The sequence below is a fragment of the Antechinus flavipes genome, chromosome 5 (genome assembly GCF_016432865.1).
Source record: "Antechinus flavipes isolate AdamAnt ecotype Samford, QLD, Australia chromosome 5, AdamAnt_v2, whole genome shotgun sequence".
Classification (NCBI taxonomy): domain Eukaryota; kingdom Metazoa; phylum Chordata; class Mammalia; order Dasyuromorphia; family Dasyuridae; genus Antechinus; species Antechinus flavipes.
Genome location: NC_067402.1, coordinates 201,044,843 through 201,064,322, shown reverse-complemented (window position 1 = coordinate 201,064,322; position 19,480 = coordinate 201,044,843). Strand labels below are relative to the sequence as shown.

At 33.1% G+C, this 19,480-nt stretch overlaps 1 protein-coding gene across 1 annotated transcript in view; it reads left to right on the top strand.

The window, feature by feature from the left end:
* IL2RA (interleukin 2 receptor subunit alpha) overlaps positions 1-18,430 on the top strand; it is a 34,174-nt gene extending 15,744 nt beyond the window's left edge. The window contains exons 3-9 of the mRNA XM_051961859.1: positions 698-799; positions 2,460-2,648; positions 4,933-4,986; positions 6,232-6,285; positions 7,116-7,169; positions 7,815-7,881; positions 12,976-18,430. Of these exons, the coding sequence (XP_051817819.1) occupies positions 698-799; positions 2,460-2,648; positions 4,933-4,986; positions 6,232-6,285; positions 7,116-7,169; positions 7,815-7,881; positions 12,976-13,090 (635 nt within the window). The 3' untranslated portion in view covers positions 13,091-18,430. The remainder of the gene's footprint in view (positions 1-697; positions 800-2,459; positions 2,649-4,932; positions 4,987-6,231; positions 6,286-7,115; positions 7,170-7,814; positions 7,882-12,975) is intronic.
* The last annotated feature ends 1,050 nt before the right edge of the window (positions 18,431-19,480 follow it).

Here is a 19,480-nt window from a genome sequence, read left to right as displayed (position 1 = left end):
AAGAAGATATCCTTATGATACACTAGATTATTGAAATGACAGATGTGGATGGGGGTGGAAGATGTTCCAATATCATTTTCTCCTCTAACAAAATATAAAGATATTCCCTTCATTTAGCATTAGAAAATCAAGAATCAAAAAAGTTACAACATTGGAAATATTCAAAGAACAAATTTCTGTTCTAATTTCTGATACCAACTAATAAAAAATTTAGACATAAATGTTTTAGGGCCTGTACAGCTTCTGGTCTGGAAGGAATCTCAATCCTGCTCAGAAGTCAGAGGAAGTATCCTGTCCTTTTTTGTCAAGTGTTTTCTTTATTTGTGTTGTACAAGCCAAGGAGCACAATAGATACCCAAAACAAAAAAAAACAAAAAATCAGATGTTTCAAGTTGCTTGTTTCATTGGGAAGCCAGAAATTGGAAACTTGGTTCTTTTCCCTGTTTCTCCTAGTGGGATTTCATCCCTGACACCTGCAATAAATAGTAATTAAAAGTAAATGCTTGAGGTGCTATGAGTTTCACAAGAGTAAAAAGAGTTGTTGGTGCATTTGACTAGTTTGCTAATCACTTACAGCTATTAATTCAAAGTACTGTGTAGTAACTACCAAAATGTAATATTTTCACAGATTTGTATGAATTTCCATATAATTTTCAAGTTTTGAGTTTGTTTGCTTTTTGTTCACATGTACATTTAGCCCCTCCGAGCCAAGAAGAACAAAATGTTACAAGTGCTCCTGAAGAACAGAAAGACAGAACTCCAACTACAAAGAACAGATTTCAGACTTATAATCCCACAAGTAAGAAATGGCGTAAATAACAATAGAATTTTCTAATGGATTCCTCCAGCAGCAAATATGTGCTCATAAGTATATAATATGTTTTCCTTGCAGACTTTAAAGACTTAGAATATCATATTATCAGTTCACCTCCTCTTGGGATATCATACATTGAAATAATTTATTTAATAACTTTTACAGGGAAAGCCTACCTAAGTTTCAGCCAAATTTGCATTATGGCAATCCAGACTCAATGTTCTTCTCCTAAAATGCAGGCTTTATCAGTTTGGATGGACTAATAAAATTGCAAGTTGGATTTCCACTGTGTTTTTCTTTCAAGCACCAATCAAATTATGAACAAGAAAGAGTTTAGTTAGATGAAGGTAATAATTTCTAACACGTCAGGGTGCTTAAAACCTGACAAGATATCACAGGAGATGTTGGAAATTCTAGTTCTGAAAATACTTAAAAGATGGAAAGGCAATTTTCTGGCATATTTCAATTATTGAACTTCTTGGAGACAGGATGAAAAATTGAATAATAATTTTATAGAATTTTATAGAATGCTAGGGTTATCATTATACTTTATTTGCAACAATTTTGTGATATAAGTAATTGCTAGTATTTCACAGAGGAGTAACTTGAAGTTCACAAAAGATGTCAGTTGTCCGAATTCACAAAGTTCTGTATAAGTTCTGTTTCTAAGAGCAACCCAGGTACATGCAATGCTCTTTTTTCACAACCATTCCTTATTAATCCTTCTTCCCAGATACCCACAGTACTGTGACTCTATTTTAGTAGCTTCTATTACCATTAGTCTTTGTCTGACTTCCTAACTCTCTTTCTTGATCTATGTTACTGTGGATCAAAGAGATTTTATTTTTAATCTATGATTTCATCAACAAAAGTAATTTCCAGTAAAGAAGTTCTTTCTACCAAGTTAGAGATTTAAAGAGTTTCAAAGCTAAGGACCACACAAACAGAATATTTGGGAAGATGAACTTTAATCCAGGTCTCCAAGGTCACCACACCAACACAATGTCTAATTCACACAGAGAGATGGTAGTGAATTGGAAATAGAATTCAGGTCACTTGATCAATGTATGCATGTGAATATAATGTATGTAAAACACTTTCCGAGGCAGCTAGTAGCTTAGTAAAGGGAGCTCAGGAAGTTCTGAGTTCAAACCCAGCCTCATACACTCAGTCTTCTCAGACACTTACGAAAAATCACTTAACCTTTGCCTGAGTTTCCTCAACTGCAAAATGGAGATAATATTAGCACTTACAGTAGATACTATATAATTTTTTTTTCTCTTCATCTAGGAACAATGAACAAGAACACACAACATGCACAAAAATTCATTTTCAAAACCATAATGTGATAGAGATACTACAGTTTAGCAGAAGAAAATCTCAAAAATTCATTTTTCCTTTGTTTTACATTAACATTATTGACAATATCACATATGAAAATAATTTTAAATTTTATAAAATAGAACTAAGACAAATAAATGTTCTTTCTACAAACAAAAAAATAATAGCTGGCTTTTTGAAGTCAGGAATGAATAAGAACCAAGGCTCCATCTCTATCCACCTTTTAGACAGAAAGGCAATTACTTATATTCTTAGCACTATCTTCAATTTTTTTTGCTCAGATTTTTTTTTTCCTCTCTTCAAGGTCACTGCCAAGAACCTGTACTTTGGAGCCATGCTAGTGAAACAATGAGTTACCAGTTTGTGGTGGGACAGAAACTTCAGTATCAGTGTCTCAAAACAGCTAAGTATGGGAAAACTGTTGAGAGTATCTGCAAGAAAATCGATGGAAAACCAATATGGACTAAACCTGATCTGAAGTGCACCAGTGTCAGTGAGTATAATCCTTTTCCACTGAGCTTTCTGATCCTTACCCTCTCCTTCATTCCTCTTCCACTCCCCACTCCCAGCCTAATACATGGCTTCTTTTATGGTCAGTAGCATGACTTTAGCTTCCCAATCAAAACATTGCAAAGTGTTAACCCAATATCCAGAATAAAGTCCCCATTTTGAGATTGTTTAAATACTAACTAGATTTGATGAGTTGTGTGATCTCTTAAGTGATTATGGTGATTATGATTTGAACAATGATTCTGAATAATTGTGGCACGTAATTTGAATTGAGGTAAGGATGACAAGGAAGAGACAATAAAGTCATTTATTGTCCTGCTTCCAGATATCCAGGACACAGCAACATCTCCTGCCTTCTGATTGAACTTCCGAACAGGACAGAATAGCCCCACCTTTCCTTCTTTTACATTTCAAATTTTTCAACCAATTCAGATTCTGGTGACCATTATCTACTATGATAGTTTGTGTTGGTACATTCATTCTCTCTCTCTTTTCCTCCTCCTCCTCCTCCTCCTCCTCCTCTCCTCCTCCTCCTCCTCCTGCTGCTTCTTCTTCTTCTTCTTCTTCTTCTTCTTCTTCTTCTTCTTCTTCTTCTTCTTCTTCTTCTTCTTCTTCTTCTTCTTCTTCTTCTTCTTCTTCTTCTTCTTCTCTCTCTCTCTCTCTCTCTCCAGAGATCCATTCCCTGATTCATACAAATAAACTCTTTCCCAACCCTGAAAAAAAAATTAACCCATACTTAATATATTCACCAGCTATTATCCTCTACCTTTCTTCTCCTAAACTAATTATTTTGGGAAATCAGCATATTAGATGCCTCTACTTCCTCTCTTCTTGCTCTTCTAAACTTTTTCATTAATTTCTTACCTCATCAATCAACTGAAAATTTTCTCTTTGATATTACCAATGATGTTTTAACTGACAAACTTACTAATCTTTTCTAGTTCTCAATTCTTTCTGACTTCTCAGAAATATTTGATGTTAATGACCACCTTCTTTTCCTGTATATTTCTCTCTGGAGTTTTGTAAAACTGCTCTTTCTTGGTTTTCTTCCTACCTTTTTCACTCTTCCAATAGAGTTTGCTTTATTGGATCTTCACCTATATGACAGCCACTAACTATGGACATCCTCCTGTATTTGTCCTACTTTAGTCTTTCCTTTAGTGACCTTAACAGCCCCCATTAATTCAACTATCAGTTGTAAACACATGACCATGTCTATATCCAGCTCTTTGTCTTTTTCCTCAGCTCTAGTTCTGCATTTTTATATGATTATTGGATATTTTGAACTTATCAAATTACACCAAACTCAACATATTCCAAACAGAACTGATCACCCCCCTTTCTCATACTTATCCCTTTTCAAAATTTCCCTGTCACTGAGAATATCACCACCCTCACAGTCATCCACATAAGCAACCCAGGTATCCTTTTCTAATTCATATTCACACTAAACTCACGCAAAAAACAATTGTTGCAAAAACTTGTCTCCCCACTATCACTTCTACACATCCCCTTTTCTATATTAATACATGGGTCAAGTCTTCATCATTTCACTTCCAGAATATTGCATAACCGCCTTTCTTTCCCTTAACACTCACACCAAAATATCCTCAACACAAGTACCAAAATGATTTTCCATGGAGAGAAAGTATTGATTGTAATACTAGGAAACAGAAATGAAAAAGTGATTTATTTAAGTAAATGCTTCTAGGAGACACATTGTTGATATATTAGTAAACTTTAAAGACTGACATAATTGAATATACAACTTGAAGGCACAGCCAATCCTTCCATTTCCAAGAAACCCTAATGGAAAGGAAAATTGAACAAACATCAATACCCTTAACTTTGCTCAAATTTCATTTATGCAATGCTTTCAAGGAATAAAAAGTAGTTACTCCTCATGAAAAGATAAAGTACTCTTAGTTTTGAAGACAATGCATTGCAAATGCTAGGTAATTAGGAGGAGAACCCATTGTCCACCTTACTACCTCTTTTTTACCAGACAATTGAACTTTTAGTCCATTCATGAACTATTGTATTATTTCAATTATTGTATTGTTTGATATAATTAGAATAATATATACTTTTCACCACCTAATTTTTTATAATTATAAATTATATTCAATAATTTTATTATATTATATTATTATAAATTATTCCTTATATTATTATAATAATATTTATTATTATAATTATAAATTATTATATATTATATATTATATTATATTCAACAATTATAAATATATTCAACAATTTTTTTACAGATCCCACTGAAACATCTGTACCATCTTTAATTATTGCAGAAGATCTGATATCAAGTAAGTCCAATTATTTTATATATAATACTTCCATCTTAAGAACAGTTCTTAAACATATAAAAAAAGCACTCATTCTAAGTACCATATAATATCTGTCAAAGTTAAGGATAGATCCAGACATAACTTATATTGAGATATAACTTTTTATGCTAAATTTTCAAATCATAGTGAATCATCAGCTGAGAGCTTACTTGAAACAGCACAGTGCCCTTTCAGACCAAGACATATTTAAGTGTGTTGGATGGGACAAAGATAAACATAAGTAAAGGCAAAACTAATGGTGAGGTGAGAATATGACTAGAGAATCAGAGAAGTAGCATTTTAGAATTGTCGATCTTTGTTTCCTGACTCATAAGACTATATCTGTAAAAAGTAGAATAATCCCAAAAACATAGGAATAATTATTGAAAGGAATATGAATAATTACTGAGTTGGCAACCAGAGAGTTACCTTCAACTTTTCATTCTTCATCTTCTCTCTTCCTATCTAATCAATTGCCAGGTCTTACTGATTTTACTTGTGGTGATCTCTTCTTTTCTAAAATATATGATCATTCTATTTAGAGCAGGTTTCTTGGGGAGCTTCTGAAGGCAGCCTTAGTTTCAGTTCAAATCAATAATCACTCAAATGCAGCCAGGAGTTAAAGTACAATCCTTTATTCTCTTCCAAAATAGCCTTGTTAATTTTCTTAGAAGCATATCTCTCCTTGGTTCCACAAGCTCTTGTAGCTGGTCTTTTGTTGCCTCCAGCTCCCTCTGAATCTCCAGTTCTGAATTTCCCAACTGAATTCTGGCTCTGTCAATCTCCCAAACTCTCTCCTCCACTGACTGACTCCACTGACTCTAAGAGCTTCTTATATATGATCTCTTAAAGGTGTGAACCCAAAAGTTGACTCCTCCTCTGAGAGAGTGGGATTGTGGGAGGTGTAATTTTGTGAATCTCTCGGACTTGTGAACTCTAATGTGTGAACTCTCAAAGGTGTAAACTTAAGCATTGTTTTTATCAATTCCAGTGAGTTTACATCTTGTTTCAAGTTCTGGCTCATAACATTTACTATCTCAACATTTCTTCCATCTATTTCCTTCTGTCCACATAATCTCCATACTAAACCGAGCCCACCTCATCTCATCTGATTTATTGCAAGAACTTCTTAATTAATGTCCTTGAACATATTCTTTTTCATCTGTCCTTCTCCATATGACTACCAAATTGATATTCTTAAATCTCAACAATTTTTTTCTACAGCTTCCACTGAAACATCTGTAATATCTTCATTAACTACAGAAGATAAGATGTCAAGTAAGTCAAATTATTTTATGTATAATATGTGTATCTTAAGAACAGTTATTAAACAGATTAAAAGCAGCCATTCTAGGTGCTATGTAATGTTTGTCAAAATTAAGGACAGATCAAGACTAGCATAATTCATACTGAGCATACATTTTTGTGCTAAATTCTCAAACCGTAGTCAACCATCTGCAGGATATCTAACTTGAAACAGTAAAATGCCCTTTCAGGCCACGGCATATTTAAATATCTTGGATGGGACAAAGATAAATATAAGTGAAGACAAAAGTGATGGTGAGATTAAAATATGATTAGAGAACTAGAGAAATAATATTCTATAATTGTTAATCTTCATTTTCTTTTGAGGAAAATCTGACCCAAGAGACTATATCTGTAAAAATAGAACAATTCTGGAACCATGGGAATAGTTAATGAAAGGGATGATACTGCATTTGACAAAAAAAATTAATCATTCATAAGAATATTGGATGATTCCTGTTAGATAAGAGTTATTTAAAAATTAACTTCCCTTTTTCTATAGAGGAGATCAGCATTCTTTCCAGTCACCTGGGTTGGTAACCATACAGTCATCCTCAACCCTTTATTCTTAGTCACCTTCCCGGCCTTTCATTCAATCCATTGCCAAGTCTCTTTTATTTCAGTCACTCAACATTCTTCCATCTATCTGTCTGTTCAAACACTACTCCAAATTTACATCATTTCATTTGAACTATTACAAGAACTTCCTAATTGGTTTCCCTGAACACATTCTCTCTCATCTATCCTTCTCAATACAACTACCAAAATGATATTGTTAAATTCTCAACAATTTTATTCTACAGCTTCCACTGAAACATCTATGCCATCTCCATTTACTACAGAATATAAGATAGCAGGTGGGTTAAATTATTTTATGTATATTTGTATCTTAAAAACAGTTATTAAACACATTAAAAAGCACCCATTCTAGGTACCATGTAATGTTTGTCAAAATTAAGATTAAATGCAGAATAATTCATATTAAGACATATATGAGGTTTATTAAATTCCAGGTTTGACTTAAAGCAAACTCCCCAGACATTTCTGACATATCCTGTCTCTAAAATACAAACTCCTCTGTTTGGACCTTTAATGTCCTTGAAAACATAGTTCCAATATATCCTTCCAGACTAATTATATATCATTCTTCTTCACACATTCTACACTCCAGGTAAATTGATCTTGCTGTTCTCTTCCTAACCTTTTAGAACTTTCTATTCCCTACTAACATCTATCTTGAGGTTCAAGATCAGCTTACTATTCATCAGCCATTATTGCTGTGAGAAGACAAGGGCTGATTGCATCCTGGAAATCAGTTTGATATCAGCAAATGTGAAAAGGAGAACTCAGATTTTTGAGTTGGCCTTGGCTGGGTTCTTTATTTGGCTTTACTCTGTAGTGTGGACCCAATTGTTTACCACCCTTCCTATATTGGTATGATCCCCTGCCTTCCTTCCTAGCCTATAAGCTAATAGACATAATTCTGTATTTTATCTCCTTAGTATTTGCTGCTTGTGTTTTCCTCTTAAGTTTTATAATCTTCCTGGTCTGGAGCTGGAGGAAAAGATGGTAAGTCAAGTACTGACACAAACTTTTTTTTAGAATAGGAAAAAGACTTAAGAATAGAAGAGGTAATAGGTCTGGGGAATATCCTTATGAGGTACAAATAACTTCAATCAATCAGTCAGCAAGCATATATCAATCCCCAACTATGTACCAATCACTTTGGTTGGTGCTAAGGATAAAATTAATATTAATTAATATTAATACATTAATATTATTACATAAACTATGTATTTCCATTCCCTACTAACATTTATCTTGATGTACATATAGGATATATAATAATTAATATAAATAATAATTAATAAGGATAAAAATTGAATAGTTCTTATGAGCAAAGAATTTATACTTTTCAGGGAATATACATGTTCCTAGATATATAAAAAGTGTGTACAATTAGTACTAAAAAATCAAGGAGGATGAATGGTGCTGACATTTGTGGGAATCAGGAAAGGCTTCAGTGCATTTGAACTGGCCTTGAAGAGAAATAATATTAACAAACTTCATCACTACAAACAATAGAAAGAGGAAAATAGAAATCAAAGTGGAACAGTCTTGGTTAGCTGTCTCCATTATCCTTTGAACAATGAAAGCACAACAGTAGGATGATTTTAGATGTACAATCATCCAGTGGCATTCGTGCTACAGAAGTAAATTTGTTGCTGTTAATCCTTGTTGCTACCTTTCCTTTAGATAAGCTTTAGATAAGAATGGTATTTTTACAATTGCAGCAGTCAATTAGAATCCCCAAAAGGTAAGACCTGGGTCAAAGCCGATAAAGGAAATTCTTCTATCTTCAACATATGAGCATCCTAGAACTACAATCATTTGGATTTCAATGTTAAAAGATCCAGAAAATATCGATTTCTCTCATTCAGTCAGTTGATAGTCATTAGAACATATACTCTGTAATCTCCACATCCTTGGTGGAGTGGGAAGAGCTAGCCTGGACACTACCTCCTACCTCCAGCCCTTATTCCTGTTTGGTTTCAAGAGTAAAAAGGTCAGTATAGAGGAAAGATCTCTCATTTTGGAGAGAGAGAACTACAGTGTTAGGCCAGAGATTGCAGTCTCATAGAAAACAAATCTTCCAAGCTTCCTTCTCCCTCCTCCTCTTCTTTTTTCTCCTACTTCCTTCTCTTTAATTTCCTACTTTACCAAGGTACTCAAAGTTCCCCTGTGATCTATTTTAAAAGTGAGTTCCTAGATCCTCCTTGTCCCAGTCTTCTAGTTGATACTGCTTGTCCTACTTGACCAACTACCTAATCTTATTGAGATTAGGGGCCTTACATCCATATATTTTTGCCATAAAAAGGTATGGGGCAGATATGTCCTAGTATGGGAAGGGGGAAGCAGTCTGTAATCTAGCAACCATCATCACATGATCTTTTGGGACTGCTTCTGAGGAAATTCCCTGACTGATATTGGTTTCTGACTTCTCATTCCCAGAGTTCTCTCTTAAAGGAATCCCAACCCTTACTGCCATTGGTTTCTAAACTATAAATAAAACATTTTCTACCTTTATCCCCTTCCTTTCCCTGGGTCCTCCTAGTACCCATTTTTTGGTTTGTCCCACTTCTCTTACACAATGATCAGCATCTCTGGGCTTGTCTAGACTGCAAAACAAAGGGGAGTTAGGGAAGAGAGGGCTCAATTGCTTTCTGATTTCTCATTAATGGTAGTAGTTCTTAAAAAGAGACTTATCCTTATTATCTGTTAACAAAATGTAGAAGAGAAGCTTCCCAGACTAACTACTATTTGTAAATCTCCTTGATAGCAGCAAAAAAGGAGCCTGACAGCACCTTTACTGTCATGTGAGTCAGACACAAGAACTGTGAAAGTTCTCTGCATTCTCGCTTCTTTTTGCAATCAGCTAATTTGCAACTGCTGAGCAGATTAGTGTTGGGTTTGAGTTTGCCTCTACTGTTCCTTCCTTCTCCTGGCTAAGAGTCTCTATCATTGTGAGAAGCAATTAGGAAGAGAATTTCCTGTTTCCTTGAGATTAATTTCATATACCAAAAAAAAAAAAAAAAAGCCTTAACTGTCACAAAAGTAGAAGAATTAGTTTTTAAAGTATTGGGTTTAAAATGAGAGAATAGATTGCTCACTGTCTCAGGGAGCTGGAAAGAGAGAGAGAAAGGAAGAGAGAGGTAGAATTTGGAACCCAAAACTTTAATAAAAAATTTTAATACAAAAAAGATAAAAAGATATAAAATCAGAAAGGGAATTAAAAAAAAAAAGAAAAGAAATAATGGAGCAGCACAAGTTCATATCCTAAATCTGCCCCTTATTACCTGTGTGACTTTGGGAAAATTACTGAAAAGCTATTGACAATGATGGCAATATGAAATGTCTAGAAAAATCTATATCCTCTAAGAAATACCCCTGGCAAAGATTTTAAAGAGCACCAAAAGAAAAAATGATACAACCAAAAAACAAAAGGAAGCATCAGACTAGATGTCCTGTGTGTGTGTTTTTTTAAGTACATGTCAAGGTCCTGAAGTCAGCATGAATGAATTCCCCTGGAGTCGTGCAATATTAGTTCTAAACTGGCAGAGACATATCATTTGTCAAAGTCGAGAATAGATAGGACAGAGCCTTCTTAAGAAGCTATTGCTGGGATTCCCAAGAAAGCATATGATCTCAAGTCTTAGATATATTGTTTGGCCTGTGAATCATTGAGGAAGGAAACCAGCTACCATTTGGTGATTGAACACAAGAGGAATGAGATAGAGGCCAGTGTATTGCGCAAGTAAGGGATCACATAGAAGGCAGGAGTTGGTGGTAGCTCCAGATCTAGTTTCTTAATTCCAGATTAGAGTTGTGAAAAAAGTCAGGGAGACGGAATTAGGATGCATCCCATCCAATAGTGTAAAATAGGATAGAACCAGGAAAAGCACAAAGTCATAAAAAGAAACTAAAAATGGAGACATGAGTGTAATAGGAAAATAGCCAACATGGTCTCAATTTCTGGCAATATGTGCAGAATCCGCAGTACCCACATGAATGTTGATAGGAATATTTCTAGAAGTTTATAATGATATAGAATTCCAGAAGCAAGTCACTAAACTTCTAGTGGGTCCCCTCTTAGTATGATCAAGAAATACTATGGAATAAGAAAAGCCCCAAAAGGGTAAACCCCCAAAAAAGAAATTAACTCTAAAAAAATAACAAGTACAACCTCTGAAAAAAGAATAGCTGTCCAAAAGGACTCCAAGAATGGATGAAAGAAATAAAGCAGAAAATTAAATTTAAAAGGTGATTTATACAATTGATATTGTGTAGATATGATTTGGCAACAAGTTTTCTCTGTGGGTTTACTAACAGTAAAGATTTGAAAATGATACCCAGGTTTCTTACATGGGTGATTGGAAAAATTGGTGTTCTTCCCAGTGACAGCAAAGATTGGAAGAGAGGTGAGTTTGGTAGGGACAGTACACCAGAAGAATATACAAACATGGAAATCCAGGCTAGAGAGTGCATTTATCTCATGAATCAGACCCTTATTTCAACATGAAATAACATGAATTTAGTGTAAAAGTATCTTAAATTTAAATGGAAAGATAGACAAGAACAAAGAAAGGGAGAAGGGGAAAGAATATATTCAAAAGTACTACTAATTCCAGCTATGGAGAGCAGATTATAAAGAAGAGAAAAAAAGAAAATCAAAGATTAGTATATGGGCTAAAAGGAAAAGAGGGGCAGAAGAATGACTCCAGTTATACATTATTAGTGTAGATTCTATTCTCTTTTTTTTTTCTTTATTTGCTTTGAAGGAAGTAAGAAAGGAAAAATTATAAGACAATATGATGGAGGAAAACACATAGTTAACAATCATAGCAATGAATGTAAGTAAATACTCATAAAATGGAAAAAGATACATCAGAAGGATCCAACAATATATTATTCACAAGAAAAACCTAAAACATAAAAATTCACAAAGAGAGAAAATTAAAATTGGAGAATAATTTCTTAGGCCTCAGTTGAATTCAAAGAAGCAGAAATGAATGGGAATCATAGTAGTAAAAATAAATGTCATTCAAAGAGATAAACAGGGGAAGTGCATTATGCTTAAAGGCACCATAGCTGATGAAATAAATATTTAAAATATGTGTACTTAATGGCATAATAGTAAACACTTAAAGCAAATGCTAATTATGCTACAAATAAAAACAGATACCAGACAAAAATAGACTATAAAATATTTCTCTTTTAGATCTATATAAAAGTAACAAAAGATAAACAAGAAAGATATCAAGAACTTGAATAGTTTTATTAATTTTTATTTCATTTACTTAACAAGCCATTTCCACCTAGCAAGAAACAAATTTTTTATTTTAATTTTTAAAAGGCTCCAAAACCACTAATAATTTGAGAAATACAAATGAAAGTAACTCTGAGGTTCGTTCTCACATATACATTAGGTTGATAAAGATAATAAAGAAAATAATAATTGCTGGAAATGTAATGTCAATATATGTGTAATAATATACTGTTGATGGGACTGTGAATTGATCCCACCATTCTGGAAAATGATTTAAAGATGTGTATCTCCTTTGACTGAGCAATATTAACATTAGGCTGTGCCTCAAAGAGATCAGAGAAAGAGAAAATTATGTTTGTGTAAAATATTTGTAGCAACTTTTTTGTAGAAATAAAGAACTGGGAACTAAAAGGGGGGCCATCTTTTGGAAAATGGCCAAATTATATATAAATGTAATAGAATAGAATTATACTATAAGAAATTAGAAAATAGTTTCAGAGAAACTTGGAAAGAACTGTATGAACTAATGCAGAATGAAGTGAACAGAATCAGTAGAAAAAAATTTATAATAACAATAGTATAAAGAAAACAGCTTTAAAGACAGTCAGCTTTGATCTTTAGTATAGTGTGTTATTGAAGACTAAAATTTTTTTGGTGAAAATTTGTGACAGATATTGTCAGTGTCCTGACTACAATATCTTGAAATGTAATTTAAAACTAAAACATCTATAAAAGTTTTAATTTTAATTTCTTCTTTTTGTAATGAGGATAGAAAATAGCATTTTACTCAGAATTGTATTATATTATTTTAATGTGCTTGTGTTCTCTTATTGCAGGAGGAGGAGAAGGCAAACTAATAAAGAAAAGACCAAAACAAGAGAAGTAAGAAGCCAACAATACTGTGGCAAGGATCACATGACTGACTATCCCATAGGACTCTTAGATACTTAGTATGCTAGAAGCCTTCCTTATTTTTCTCTGACATGCCAAAGAGCAACCACATAAGCTAAATGTTTACCTGTCGAGTCAAAATTAATGGCAGCAAATCTTCCAGAAGTGTCAGTTACTGACATAGTTGATCACTTAAATTAAGAAGGAAGACACAGTACCATAGTTACAGCAAAAACAAAGATCAGTACTCATTAGGACTGCTTTACAACAGCTCTTATCAGCCTCTAAACTCAGTCCATTTTGATCAATCTGCTGTGACAAGCTGGTGAGCTCTCTATTAGAATGGTCTAGTAGGGAGATAGAAAAAAAAAGAGTTCTTTGCTAGGCTAAAATAGTAAGTTTCCTTTAAGTGTCAAAATAGTCGGTTTCCATTCATTTATTCATATATTCATTCATTTATTCAACAAAATGTTTATTAACTAATGGTTATGTATAGAACACTGCGCTAAGACTTGATGAAACAAGATAAATAAGACTTGCTTTATGTCTTAAAAAGTTCTATTTGGTTGTGGGGTGAGAGAGAGGACGTGAACACATACATACATACATATACACACACACACACACATACTTCTTTAGTAATAATTCTCAAGAGGATAGAATATCAGTATGTTTGACCTTACTTCCCAGGCTTAGAGGCAAATGAGAAAAGAATTACTATTTTTAAATCATCAACTGACCTGAATCTACTGTAAAACTACAAATTTTTAACATACCCTCAAAATTTTAACACAAACAGCATGATCTTACTTCTTTGCAGTATTTAGGTACAATCTTCATTCTTTTCCTGTGCATAGGGAATTTCTTCTTATTTCTTTTGTCCCCTTTTTGGATCTTTTTGAATATATTACCTATCAATATCTCTGTCTCAACTGGAGGAAACAATGAGGAAGGAGAGGTGAAGAGAGGGGAAGTAAATATGCTCAAGCAACCTTAAGCAAATTTGATTAAGGTGACAAAAAAATTTAAAAAGCAAAATTAGAACTATGGTTCCTCCCATATGGTATAATCCTTTTGTCACCATTTACTTAGTGGATGTCATATCTGAAATTTCAGATTATTGAGGGAAAAGGAAGGATCATCCAGATCATCCAAAGATATGAATGAAAATTTATTAGTTAAAAACAACAGAGCATAAAGAAAAAATGCTCGCTACTTAAGGATTTGTTTTACTTTTACCCCAATTTCCTAATACTGAATGATACAATCAAACAAAACCCCAGCACAAATTTAAGTGATAACCCTTTGGCTCTTTTGCTGACCTTTAATGACCTGCCCTGCTTTCTGTAAACTCTTAAGAGTAAAGATTATTTCTTTTTCTTTCTTCATTTTCTTCTTCTTCTTTTTGTATTTGTGTCCTTAACAGGCTGAATAGAGCATAACTGGCATTTTTAAAATATTTGATTGTTAATGAATTTGATGTTAAACACACTAAAAGCAACAGACAAATTCAGTTTTTTCTTAGTATTTAAGATAGCTTAATTCTATCTTGTCTTCATTGGAAACAGCTACTTAGATTATAAATTCTCAGAAAGCAAGTGGCATAACTATAACTTTATATAGCATTTCACATAGTATTTTATCCATTTGGGCACTATGGTTATAATCAAAAAATTTAGAGCTCAAAGGATCTCAGATGATTAGGACTAGACTGTAATTCAAATACACCAATGTATTTGTGACCTTGTTGATTTTAATACTCTTTCTAATGATAAAACTGTCAATCCATTCATGTTTGCTCATTCTATATAAACTCTTGTCTATGTCCTCCAGAAGTTTGCTACACAAGGTTCAACCAACATTCCATGTTTATTTTTTTTCCTGGCATTCCAATGGTATCAGGGAAACACTCAGGCGATCCACTATAATCCTTTATCCTCAATAGGTGACTGACTAGAATACATGACATATAAACACAAACCATGTCAATTATGTGATTGTACTTCTCTGACCACATTTGGCTAAATCAAAATGTATGATAAGACTAACATTGACAAACATACATATTAGAAAACACCTCTTAATAAATGTGTGAATTGGAGTTCTTTTTGATTTTGTAGCTTAACTCAATTCCCAAATTGTTCTTGGTAGAAACAGCATGGATCCACCAGAGTTCCAAATCCAGAGCTCTCCTTGGACTCAGGTCCTAGCAATCCTGACTTCCTTGCCAGGTTGACTGCAACATCCTGCCTGCATAATCATCATGATTCAATTCCAGATCCAGAGACTCTACCACTTATACCTAGAACTAAAAACAATAAGCAAACCCTGAGCCCATTTCTTGGGCCTATAGTGCATGATGGGAGAAGCTATGATGTGAATGAACAGGATAGTCATTCTTTGAACATTACCAGAAAAGATGTCTTAAAGTGATATAGCTTTTCTGACTATGCAAACAAAGGGAAAAGACTATCTTAGGTAGATGGTAAGGGAATGTAGAAAGTCTTCTCCCAAAAGCATGTCCCTAATATCTACCACATCTGCATCTTCAAGTTACATAATCTGAGAATGCACAAAGCACATAAATAGAATTATACTTCATACTTAGCAGGTACATATGTTACAAAGTCTAAAATCTATTTTCAGATAAGCATATGGCCAAGTAGGAGCCATCCAAAATTTTTAAATATGCATTTTAAGGTCATTTGAAACTATTCGTTCTATTAGCTGAGTAGAGCAAAGCCAAATAGGTAATTTTCTGTTCAAACAAATTCTGTAGTCTCTTTGACTTTCAGCTAAGCAAAATTCTCAAAATTATGCATAGTAAAGAAGTACTTTTATGAATTTTTTTTAGCTTACTGCAAGTTAGATATTAAATAGTATCTATTACCAAGATAGGTGTTAAAATTCCATTAGGAAGATGGCATAGTGTATAGCGCACCAGTCCTGAAGTTCCTGAGATCAAATTCAGCCTCAGACATTTAATACTCACTGTGTCATGCTGGGCAAGTTACTTAATACAAATTGCCTTGCCACCACCACCCCTCAAAAAAGGAATACTATTTCAAAATGAGATGAGTTTAAATGGTGTGATTCAATACAAATCATTTCCTATGCACTGAGTATAGTTCTTTTGATTTGAAGGGGGCTTATTTTCCATAGATGCCTATTTAAATGAACTAGTTTCTAAATGTGAGCCATAACAAAGGAGAAATGTGAATAATTAGGAATGTGCTCCTAATTATTCCTCCAATAGAACAAATTTCATCTTATAAATGTATTCTTTCTACCTATACTTAGCCTACAGCAAACCAATTTATGGTTTTCAAAGGATAATATCTGGTTTCATTCACAAAGACTTCTTCCCAAAAGTAATGGACTCTCATTCACTGCAGAAGTAATTTTTTTAAAAAGTTGAAATAGTTAATGAAAAATTAGCTGACTTTTGCTTCCAAAAAAAATGTTATGAAAGATTTCAGACACATTCTTACATACTAATAAGAATATGTTCTTTTTCTTCTGGAGTGGAACCATTAAAGAGCTCTTGCCAACCATGTCCCAAGGACATATATTTTTTAGATAGCTGGCTGTAATTAAAAATAATTTCTGGTTATAGAAAAAAGTCAATAAACAACCTTGTCCTTTCTAGCATCATGAGCTAATTCATAATAAAAAATAGCATAGATTCCATTGAAAGGATTTTATTTTTTGAGAACCATGATTTTATTAATGTAAGTTATGAGAGGAGACACTCTTGACAATCCAGATCAGAAAATATTGTACTATTTAGCAAGTACTGAAAAGTATTTGCTCAAGGTCACAGAGCCAGATGAGTCTTAAACTCAGTTTTCCTGATTCTATGATTAGTTTTCTGTCACTTTACTGCACTGCCTCTTAGAAAGAGATCTGCTATATCAATTCCGACATCTTTGTTTTTCATTTGGGAGAAAGGAGGGAATATGTGTACATATACATGTGTGTTTATATTTTACATATGTGCATACATATATGTATAAACATATATGCATGCGTGAGTATCAAAGAGAACATCTTGGAATTTGCTAATTGTTTAAAAAGAAACTAAAGAAACATTAATAACTACCAGTGTGAATACATGCTCTCCTATATGTACAAAATCTTTTTTTAATGTTAAATTTTAACATTGAGATCATCAATTTCAATCAATTATTTACAATTAAAATGAAATACAGATAGAGAAATATTAACTTCTTAGGTGCTGTTGGTTTGGAAGACACAAAATAGCATTCCTTTCCCTTGGGCTGTCTGCAAATGCAGTTTATTGAGCATCACTTTTAATGTAAGTTAACATTAGAGTATACTTAGAAAATCCTATATGTAGTAGCAGATTTTCAGTTGGTTTGGACATTTTTTACCACAAAATTTATCAAAACTGCAAATGCTTTTATGTGGTGTCTTTGATCTTTCCATAAGCTTTTCAATAAATGCTGTGCATCTGGCAAGAAATGCTACAATATAACTGTAAGTCATTCAGAAGCATTGATGAATTAGAACTAAATTTTGACATGGCAATAATCATTTTTGTGAGGGAGGAAATCTTGATAACTACCCACTAGTAATGTAAAATGTTTATTCTTAAATTTTTTTGTAACTTTTTATGTCAGGTTGTAAAAAGTGAAATAATTTATATTAAATTATTTTTCCAGAAACAAGTTCTTTAGTATTAGCCTTATATTTGTTTGCTACTGTGCAAGGAATATTTTGATATTAATAAATTCAGTTAATCAGTACATAATAACAGCTTGTAGTGAGGGGAAAATAGGGTTCTTCTGCTTTTATTGCTATTACTGTTTGAAGTAACTATCTACTTATAAAAGATACTGCTTTAGTTAGACTAAGGATATAGCTTTAATCACCAAATTTTAACCTTGTTATTTGATTTGTTGGGAGTTTTAACTATGAGGTGCTACTGTAATGTAATAATGGTGTCACTTCAAAAGCACTACTGGTTTTAGTAATGTTCATTGTATAACTGTACATTAATTTAGAAAGTGTCTTAATGTATTTCAGAATTGGCATTTTAGATTTTAAATTTAAATTGACAAGTTCTTTTCTATACATAATCTACGTTTCCTTGATTATAATTTTCTTGTTTTCTCTCTTGGAAATAATGGTGCAATTAAGTAGTACACTGGAACACGAGATAAGTTTGGACATTAAGACTGACAAACTGAACAAAATATAGTTCATTTTAGCATTTTGCCATTTTCTAAAATTTAGCAATTTGCTAAAATAATCATGTTTTAATCTTACAAAGTTTTATATGTGACCAAAGAAAATGAACTTAAAAATTGGTCCTTAGTGTTTGATGGATTTATTCTGCATTTGTATATTTAATAAAAACTGTCATGTCACAAAGTATTTGTGGTTTGTGTGATTTATGTCAATAGTATCCTAGACTATGAATTTGAAATGCAGTTATTTCTTATTTGTTTTATGGATTATCAAACTCTTCCAGATTAGTTTTTATTCTCTCCACACCTTGCCACCCCAATTTGGCTATGTCATTCATAATGAACTTCTTCATCCAATATCAGGAAGAGAAAATATCTTCTCCAACTATCATGCCATACACTAATTACATCTTCTTGCAGTATTTGGTACAGTGAGTTTCTTTTGTCTTGTGTGTTTCTATTATACAGAAAATATTGTTTGCTGTTTAAAATAATTTAGTTAAGTAGATTTTTACATGTTAAGGATAAAAAATGGCATTTAAATGGAAACATAAGCATTATCTTCCTCTATTAATCTGAATAAAAGAGTTGGCAGAATAAGTTCTAATATGTGAAAGCAAAATCAAGATTTTCTAGATTGTGCTTTTATTCAAATTGCAGAATGTGATTTCTCATGAAATCTCTGTGCTATTTCGTATTTCTGACTTCACTGTTAAAGAAGTCAATGCTATTGGCTGCTGAGGGTCTAATTCTGTTCAGCAGAATAGATCCCTTCATGTGAGAGGATGATAACAATATAAGGAGACTAAAAGGCAGTTGCATTCTCTTCCCTCTTCCCTCCAATTTATTTCATTCCCAATCCACAAACAACATCTGAGCAAGTAAAGGCTGATTTGCAATTCCTTCAGGGGCATTATGATTCATACCTGTGAGGGCTTCCAGAAAACCAACCCATCCCTTCACACTTAGGTGTGGTCCTCAACAACTGTTCAAAAACAATCTTTGCTTTTGGTAATGTGTACTATCATTTGTGCTGATCTCTTTATTCCATTAGCAAGATATGCTTTAGTTGTTGGATTATTGATAGGCAAAGATTTTCTTTGGAGTGTCTTGGTGTTAAAGTACAATGGAAGCTGATTATACTTTAGAGATACATCAATACCCTATAGAGTATGGAATCACTGCCTATGACCAATTAAAATTATTGTTGTCTTCCCTATCTAAAGTTCATATAAGA